The sequence below is a fragment of the Epinephelus moara genome, chromosome 8 (assembly GCF_006386435.1).
Source record: "Epinephelus moara isolate mb chromosome 8, YSFRI_EMoa_1.0, whole genome shotgun sequence".
NCBI lineage: Eukaryota > Metazoa > Chordata > Actinopteri > Perciformes > Serranidae > Epinephelus > Epinephelus moara.
Genome location: NC_065513.1, coordinates 34,498,243 through 34,507,783, shown reverse-complemented (window position 1 = coordinate 34,507,783; position 9,541 = coordinate 34,498,243). Strand labels below are relative to the sequence as shown.

General features: G+C 40.1%; 1 protein-coding gene across 7 annotated transcripts in view; it reads left to right on the top strand.

The window, feature by feature from the left end:
- LOC126394562 (coiled-coil domain-containing protein 158-like) overlaps positions 1-9,484 on the top strand; it is a 16,542-nt gene extending 7,058 nt beyond the window's left edge. For 5 of the 7 annotated variants that reach the window (XM_050051455.1, XM_050051452.1, XM_050051457.1 and 2 more), the window contains 13 exons: positions 865-1,059; positions 1,194-1,430; positions 1,553-1,721; positions 2,994-3,146; positions 3,519-3,631; positions 4,725-4,883; positions 6,292-6,384; positions 6,626-6,748; positions 7,121-7,248; positions 7,534-7,596; positions 7,782-7,849; positions 8,435-8,584; positions 9,379-9,484. In XM_050051455.1, the coding sequence (XP_049907412.1) occupies positions 865-1,059; positions 1,194-1,430; positions 1,553-1,721; positions 2,994-3,146; positions 3,519-3,631; positions 4,725-4,883; positions 6,292-6,384; positions 6,626-6,748; positions 7,121-7,248; positions 7,534-7,596; positions 7,782-7,849; positions 8,435-8,544 (1,611 nt within the window). In that variant the 3' untranslated portion in view covers positions 8,545-8,584; positions 9,379-9,484. The remainder of the gene's footprint in view (positions 1-864; positions 1,060-1,193; positions 1,431-1,552; positions 1,722-2,993; positions 3,147-3,518; positions 3,632-4,724; positions 4,884-6,291; positions 6,385-6,625; positions 6,749-7,120; positions 7,249-7,533; positions 7,597-7,781; positions 7,850-8,434; positions 8,585-9,378) is intronic. The other 2 variants (XM_050051454.1, XM_050051453.1) reach the window with 2 other exon arrangements.
- The last annotated feature ends 57 nt before the right edge of the window (positions 9,485-9,541 follow it).

The window sequence follows — 9,541 nt, the reverse complement described above, 5'->3', positions numbered from 1 at the left end:
GGGGGACTGTGTGAAGAAATGGTTGTCATTCCTACACGGTTCATACTACATTTTTGAAAAAAGCCTTAAATGAAAGCTGAGAGTCTGCACTTTAAGCAGGTATTCATTGTTTCATTTAAAACCCATTGTGGTGGTGTACAGAGCCAAAATGATGACAACTGTATCATTGTCCAAATAATTATGGACCTGACTGTATATGATCATTTAAAAGGCCACAGTGGTTAGTTAGCTAGTGAGTTGGTTTGAGCAATTACAGGTTATCAGTTAACAAATATTTCACTTTCCATTGTGATTACTGATGCGCCAAAAATTGGTGCACAAATGCTCTATTGGTTATAGATTAGGCCTATCATCAGTAGGCAGTTCATATTCCCCAACCCTGATGTGCACCTTGACATTCAGATTGAGCAGTGTCAAACTTCCTTCTCTTCTCACGAGGACCAAAAGGCTGAAAATGTAGTACATTATTGGCACTGTAGGAAAATAGAGATCAATACAAAAATCTATTGGAATGTAGCTCGAAAGTAGCTCGAGTTACCTTGTGATCCCTCAGTCCATGTATGTTTTTAACAGGCATATGCCTTTGTCCTAAAGTCACAGGTAACTAATGATTTATTTTGGTTGCTTTTTTACTAAGTGACTTACTACACTGTTTATAACCAACCAGGCACACCTGGTCAGAAGTGTTTATTTAAATGCAGAGCATGCATGGCCAGTCAGCCATCCAAGACTTCCACAAGATGAAATGTTGAGCCAGTTTCTCCAGCACTGTCAAGATCATATTTCTTCACAGTTTCAAAAGATTATTATTTTTGTCCTATTTAAACACAGTCAGCCCACTGTGCGTCTTGCTTTATCCTCTAGAGGTGCGGTGAGCAGCAGCAGTCCGAGCTCCAGGAGGAGGTAAAGGTCCTGAGAGGACAGCTGGAGGCGGCCAGGGAAGAGAAAACCATCCTACAGGCCCTGCTGGAGCAGAGGGCCCAGGAGGGGAGGAAATCCCAGGAAGCCCTGGAGGAGAAAAACAAGGAAATGCAGCTCAGGCAGCAGGAAGCCCAGCATGTAATGTTCTATAGGAGATTATTATGGTTTATAATATTAACCATTTAGATTGCCAGTATATATATATCATGATCTGGTATCTATGCACCCAATCTGATGACTCATTAAACTGAAGCCAAACTGATTTTTTCCAGCATCTTGCCAGGTTGGAAGAGGCCCAAAGCCAATGCCAGATTCTGCATGCAGAGGGAGAGACTCTGAGGCTGAAGCTGGATGAGCGAGAGAAGATGATGGATATTCTGAGGTTGCAGATGGAAAGCAGCTTCCAAATGACCGTGCAGCACAGCCGCACTATCGACAACCTTCACCAGGAGAACAGCCTGCTCAGCAACCAGCTTAACCAGCACAAGCTGGAGATTCGGCAGCACAGGGTCAGGAGCAAGGCGGGAAACTATCAATTTTAATCAAAATGTTTCATTATATGACTTAAGTAAACCTTTACCCCACCACCAACCTCCTGCTCTTTGTCTCTCTTCTTCCTCCTGATGATTAGGCTGAGTTAGACCAACACAAGTCAGACCTGGCTGCTGCAGAGCACGAGAGGCGGCAGCTACAGGCCTCTGTGGCTGAACAATGTCAGCGTGTCCAGGAGGAAACTCTGGAGAAACAGCAGCTCACCATCCAGCTGGACGTCCTGCGCATGCAGTTACTCAACCTCACCAGTGAGTTGAGCTTTACTGAATATGTATCACCACACATAGCTTTTTGGTTGTGAAGATGCCACACGAATGTCTCAAATTTATCAATAAAAATTACTGCTAAAGACAGTGCAAGGCAACTCCATGATGTTCTGCACGAAAGTTGGGGTAAACAGTTTTGCACTGTGTGCATCATTGTGGTGGAGCATAAACAGAAGTCAGTGATTTACAAATACTTTGCTAAACACACAGAATGGCTGAAACGCGTGGTCAACAGATAAGTAAAATCACCATGACAGAGGCTGTTACATCCGCATCCATTGCAAGTGCTGAGTATAAATCACAAAGTGATAGAAACGCATTAGAAATAGTGTGTTTAGGTGTACGTGTGCACACGTGTGATTAAAAAAAAAGGAATAAAATGTTTAAACATGATGTGGGAGCTTTATTCAACCTTTTTGGTGAGGTTTAGTAGAACGCTCAGAACAGCGTGGTTTTATTTTCACTGAAACAAGTAGCCTTTGGTTTTTAATTAATTACACCGATTTCATTGTAAAAAAAAAAAAATAAACAAAAACATGGCAACATGCATTGCAACTTTTAGACCGCAGCAATACAAAAAAAACCACCTCAAAATCCTGAAAGGACTGATGTACAAATATGAACGAGCACAACCCAAGTGCAACAAAATCTACATTTAACAGTTCATATTTCTTAAAACATTGTATGTCTGATTCATTTCATGAATTAATAAATTATAGTCTGTAATCCACATAAATTATGAGGCTTTTGTCTGTTATAAGTCACTTCTTTCCTCCTACTCCATGCTTTGGAACTATTTGAGACACTATTGTCCAAAATGTATTTAATTACAGCTCCACCATCTTCACCTTTCTAAGTCTGTTCTTTTAAACTGTGATTCATTTATAATTAGCAGTTTGCCACCTTTTTAAAATCACAGTATTCTTAGGTAGTCCTGGATAATACCATGCTGTTTATTAATTACCACACAATATAATAGTCCATGTAGACTTTTGTATGTTACCTCTGAGCAGCACACTAGTGTAACCAGACCTTTTCATTCACCAGGAATTACACAGTGCTGTTTCTAGAAAGAGTTCAGAGCTTTCAGAGTTTTTTGCCAAATCAAATGATCCTCTTGTCCTGCTGTGTTAACAAAACAAAGAACCATGTTTGGTATGTTTTCATTGTCAACCAAGCCCTTCTATCACTGTGTGTGTTTAAGTGCGTTTCTCTCTGGATGTGATGCGTGTGTTTGTGCGGACACAATTTCAGAGGAGCACAAAGAGCTGCAACGGCTCCACAGCTGCAGGAACGAGGAGCACGAGGGTGCGGTGCTAAAGCTTCAGAGTCAGCTAAGGAGCGCCCATGACGAGCTGGACCAGGTCAAGAGCACCCTGAGGACACTGGAAGGAGCTGACGGACATGGTTGGATCCATTATGTGATTTTAATTGAGACTTAATTAAAATATCTCATGTTCAAAGAAACATCCTTTGATTTACATCCAATTTGTGATCAAGTAGACAGATAAAAGTGATTTACTTTGGATTGGAATATTAGAATAGTTCAATTAAAGTGCAAAAATTAATATATCCTCCTCCACTGTATTCCATTCTGAGAGATACAATCTGACATGTCTAACCATGAACATGTGTTCTTGACATGTACAAAGCCTGTCCAAGATTAAAGCTCTGTGATTTACGATGTGCTGTTGATATGATGTTCTTTCTTGCTTGATCGCCTCTTTGCCCTTTTCTGACTCTTTGTTGCTTTGTCTGATCCGTTTGTGTCCGCCTCAGGCCTCCAGGTAGCCATGGACATGCAGAAGGAGATCACTGCCAGGAGACAGCAGGTCGACTCCCTGCAGGGCAAAATCCAACATTTAGAGGAGGTTAAGGACAAGCTGTACCAGGTAAAAAATAAAAATAAAAAAAAACTAACTTAATTCACAAGCATTTTTTTTCTAGTTCTCTTTTTATTGGTTTTTAGAAGAGGTATCAACATGCCACAAATAGTATTCTTAGCAGATATTTGTCCTTTTTCCTTCATTCAAGTTCCTCCAGTCTAATCAGGTACATCAGGTCGTTAAAACCGTTTCAAGAATACCATGAATTTTAGTCCAGAAGGGAGTGACCGAAGGGAACACCCATAAGATATGGAAGTGATTTGCTGCTTTGTTCCCACACAATCGCCAACAATCCGTTTGGTTTGAGAAAGATTTTTTTCTGGGCAGGATCACAAAAGTAACGCATAACATCCTTCCAACCAAATTCTCTCCATTTTCCATTGTTGTCTGAGTATCTCTTCCCATTCCCCTTGTGTGATAGTCAGGTTTCCCTCAGTTTCCCACCTTGTTTTAACTCTAAATGTATTTTCCTTGTTTAGTTGTGGAAGGCTTGAATACAGTTTTGACATGACCTTTTCATAAGGTTCATTCTCATATGCTCTAATAAACATTTGGAGTAGTTCATTTTCTGTGGCCAAATTTTTCTTTATTTTTTTTATTAATATAATCACTAATCTGTAAGTGTCTAAAAAGGTCCTGATTTTGTAAATTAAATTTGTCCTTAAGCTCCTGAAAACCCCTTATGATACCTTGATTCATAAGAGCCCACTGTTGATCCAATCTGTAAATCTTTTGTCATGTTTACTAGGTATGAATTCTGGATCATATGCAAACCATCTTAAAATATCTGCTACCTTCTGCCTGCTGGCTTATTTTTGTTACTGTTTTTTGTTTTATTATTATTCTTGAATGCCTTAACAGCAGACTTGGCATCTCAGCTGTTGACAAGTTAGCTATTTAGCTCATGGACATCCAAATGTCTTCAATCTCATACAAAAAAGAAAAACTAACTTCTAGATATGCATTTAGCTCCGACTTAGGTGAAACAGTGAGCAATGACCACTCAACAGTGACTTCACAAAAAATGCTGAATTCAAATGCATTTTCACATGTCAGCACCGTTTGTTCCGTTCTTCCTTTGACTGTCCATCCAACCCAGGAGAAGCGCTACCAGGGCCTGGAGAACCAGCGTCAGCTCCAGCAGCTTACCTTCGTCAGGGAGGAGAAGAGACAACTTGGCGATGAGCTGGAGGCCCTTCGCTCCAAAGATAAACAGCTGAGGGAGCGGATCAGCCAGCTGGAGGCAATCCTTCACAAGGTGAAGCACATTTACACTGTATTCTAGTCATTATATCACAACCTAATGATATCTGCTGTTAAGAGAAGCCTGATAAGTGGATGATGGACCGAAATACATATTAAGTTTGAAGTCGAAATAGTGCGCACCAAATTTTATTAAAAAATCCTTGATGTTTTTCAACAATGAAGTGTTGGTGGCCTCGAGGTTAAAGGGATAGTTCAGACTTTTTGAAGTAGGGTTGCATGAGGTTGTTATCCACTGAGGTTGTGTTATCCACAGTCAGTGTATTACATAGAGTTGACATTGGTCTACACGCTCTCAGGTTAGAGAAGCTTGCAGGAGTATTGCCACAGAAGCAAAGAAATGTACTGCTGTGGACGGGGCCGTTGTCCTGACAAATAGAGCTACCACTCAGTATGACCTACCAACACGATGCAGGCATGAGGAGTGTGTTTTAGAGGCAAAAAAATATTTCAGAGGAGTCCATATTTTTAACCACATTTATAAAGGTAGTTGTCAGAACAGCAGCAAAAAAATGTGTTTTAACCCCCTAAAAAAATCAATATCAGTTTAAGTGTACGCTATATTTAGAATGTTTTAACCTCTTTCTTCCTGCCAGACCACCCTTTCTGACAGGGAGCTCAACAGAAAGTTAAACCTATCCATGATCTCTAAAAAGCCAGACTCCATTGACAAAACAGCAATTTTAGCTCACTGAACTCGGGACAATGCCTTGATTTGTTTGTTTGTATTATCATGCGACTTTGGTGTTTTTAAGAGTTAATTCAGATTCACAAAAGTCACACATTAACACAAACGAACTAATTGATCGAGGCATCTCCTGTGTCCAGCAAGGAACAGTTAACAGTTTCTGTCAATGGAGTTTAGAGGCTTTAAAGAGAGCAATATTAGGGCTTCAGTTCCTTGTCAGAAAGGGCTGTCTGACAGCAAGGTAAAGCAGGGATGTACCAACCACCATCACCATCTAGTACAGATAATACACTGATTATGGTCATAAGAACCTCATACAACTCCACTTTTGGAATTGTAACATCCACAATTCATGTCTGGTCAGCGAGTTTGTTGCATTTCATACCCAATCTCCCTCCCCCCTCATTCAAATAAAATCAAATAAAAGCATACAATGTCCCAATATAGATACTGATAGAAAAAGCCTGTTAGAAAAGGTATTTAAAATAGTTTGATGATCAGCAACAGTTTTAAAACAGAAACAATATCTGAATAACTTTTTCTCATTCCAAGAATTACTCTCATTTAATTTTGTTTTCTGTTTTCTCTGAACAGTTATCTCCCTCTGAAACAAAACAAAAATGTTAGTATATATTCAGATAAAAAAAAGACCCTTATATGTCCTGCTTTGTCTCTGTTTGTGTTATCGTTTCATATTCTCTGTATCTTCCCAAAGATGTCAGAGAGCTTTGCAGATTGTCAAGATTTCATCCAGCTGCAGGAGCAGGATTTTTTCCGTCTGAAACTCCAACACACCCTGGACTTGAAGGTAGAGTTTATTACAGACAAAGAGTCTTTTTGGAAGCAGGAAGAGGGTTTTTCCACTCTGTATACAGTATGCATACCTGAAAATGTAACCATATTTAATGTAGATGCTTTATGCTATCTGCTGTTTTCTCTTCATCATGCATGTTTTGATAGTTATGTCTTAATCTAGTCAGATTTACTCACATATTTAAAGGGAGCTGAGCAACAAATCTCACTGTGAACCAATTTTATCTTTTGTATAGGAGCTCCAAGGTCAAAATTTGCGCACAGCTCTGAATTTACCTCCACCTGACCTGGACTCCCCATTCCCATCTGCACTCACTGCTCCACCCTCTTCCCAGCACGCCTCCAACACCCAGATCACGGTACAGCCAGGAACTCCTTATATCTTGCTTGTCTCCTACGGTTCCAGCCAGTCAAGTGCATGTGTGAATCATTGTTTATTTGGCTGCACAGACACAAGCTCAGCACATCTGCTAGGCCTTTAAATCAAAAACATACACAGCATTACATTCCTGTGGCAAGGAGAGAAACCTGACCGCAAATCATTTCAGTGAAACACTGTTCGGCTCTGAGATCAGAATAAAAGATCTTGTTGCTAATTGATGAATTACAGAAATTTGTAATACTGTCTCATGTTCTCATGTTTCTCTGTTCAAATACAAGCCAATCAGACCAGCTATTTATAATATTGACATCACAGCAGTGAATTGACAGTGTCTCTCTCCCTCCTCCAGCAGGAGAGCCCCGCCCAGGAGCTCAGGTCTCTCGTCAAGGAGCTGCGAGGAGTCATTTCGGAGAACCGCAGACCACACACAGATAACAGGAGGAGGTCAGCGCCGGAGAGAGTGCACAGAACCACATTGTACGTCTGGCTCTGTTCCCACACACTTCAAGGATTAGCTTCGCTCTTAGGCTAGTTTAGGTTCACAGATGAAAATCATGTGATGCTATTAAGTCATTTGGAGTGGAGGAGGAGGGGGAGGGGGACCATACATGACTTGTTTCAGTGACCACACCATGTTTCACTGCTTTTACTGTAATATATCATAAAAAAGATGAGCTCAAGAAACTTGTTTGTGTCTGAAGTTATGAAATGTAATATGTGTAATGTCTCACTGTACGTTTAAATATTCCCATACACCTACAGCAGGACTGACAAGGCAGAAGAAGTTAAAGCTCCCTCCAGATTTAGAAGAAAAACCTGTGGCAGGTAGGGAGCAAACTTAACCCATCTTTTTTTTATTTCAAAAAATTTGAATGTTTTGAGCAAGGAGGCGCTCACACCATCTACCCACGTGACCTTTCACCCCTCATGCAACATGCATGACACCGCAAAGTGCTGCAGGCTACTTAATGTGATGTAATATATGTCTGTTGTGCATACACTGTGTACAGCGAGCCGCACTTCCTGAAGGCAGCTGAGCTCAATGGGAAAACGATCCACAATAAATCCTTCAGTGAGAGTGAGTTTCTTTACTACTTCGTCATTTTCAGGCAATCCAACAAAATAATTTCAGTTTCTTGTTACTCCTTTTTATAAATGTGAGTGTTTAAAACATAATTTGTCTGTCAACTGAAAGAAATCTGCCACTAGGGCACCCATTAGCTCACCTGGTAGAGCAGGCGCCGCATGTACAAAGGGCATGTCCCTGCCGCAACGACTGTAGTTTTGATTCCAACCCACGGCCCTTGCTGCATGCCATCCCATGTATGTTGGGCACCTGCTCTGCAGGGTGAGCTACTGGGCATCCCACTCAAGGAATTTCTTAAGCAAATCTGGCAACTAGTTTCATCAGGATTTCCTGCTTTTCTCAGTTTTATATCATTTTTACGAGATTTTGATTGTTTGGTGTGCAAACCATGCAATCTGAAGAGGTCACCTTGGTATTTTTACTATTTTCTGACATTTAAAGACCAAATAATAAATCAAGAAATAAAATATGTAGTTGCAGCCTTGCATAGGACAGACAAACTAAATACAACAAATGATGGATTCTTTGCCAACATCCATATTCAGTTCTCTAACATATATATAATGACCTTTCTAGGCTGTGTTATTTCAAGTCCAGCAGCGAGGTACACATCCTCCCCGCACATACTCTCGCTGGGCCGCAGATCACCTGTCCACTCTCTCCTGACCTCTGACCCAAACAGCTGACAGTGAGACACAGCAGACCTGAGGCTGACCCCTCTTATCAGTAAGCTGTTAATATTGTGCATCATATTTACCATAGAGATAGAATGAGTAGAAAGGACATTGAACTGTTCGCCATGGTCATTTCACTAGCACAAAAGAAAATTGCAATGTTGTTTGTTTTTATGGTAACAAATACCCTGATGAGTTAATTTTCTTAGAAGGTGACACTGTTATGTAAATTCAGCAACCCTCAATTCATCTCTAGTAGCAAGGAAACAGAGACAGTCGTTACTGCAAAACCTCACCTCAGTGACTTCACGACTTGCTGCAAGTCAGTTTGTTCATATGGAAGTTAGCCTGCTACGGTTGTTACACATAAAAATTGTTGCCTTAACCATCCCGCTGTGTTCATTTGAATGTAAATGTCCTTTCCACTCTTAGTGTATTTCTGTGATATTTTATTTTCACAGACTGAGTCATTTGTGGGTTTTTCTTCAAGATACTGTTTATCACTTTATCATACTACATATTAACTTAAAGGGAGAGTTGAATAACATTTACAAATTGAAATGCTTTAATAAAGTTGTACAATAGCAAATAAGACAGAGAGACATTCCCTCACATTCCCTCACGTCAACGGCAGCATAGCAAGAAATATCATAGCACATGAGTGTGAGGCTTCAGGATGGAATGAGGCAACAAAATCTATTTCAGCAATAGTAAAGTTCCTCGTTACATGTGTCCTTCAGCAGCTCACTAAACTGATGTCATTAAAATTGTGTAAATGTTATTGACTAATCATACTCTCTGTAATCCCACACCTTATAACAATTACTTCACTTTTTTGTCTTTCAGAAAGCCCCTTTTCTATTTCGAAGCCTCCCCAGATGAAGTGTTAAAAGATGATTTCTAATCAGATGTAGTTTTGTAATTTATTGTTTAAATAAAGTTTTTAAAGAAACATGAGCAGTTGAGTGGTTATTTCATAGCGTAGGTTTATCATATATTTGTCTATATG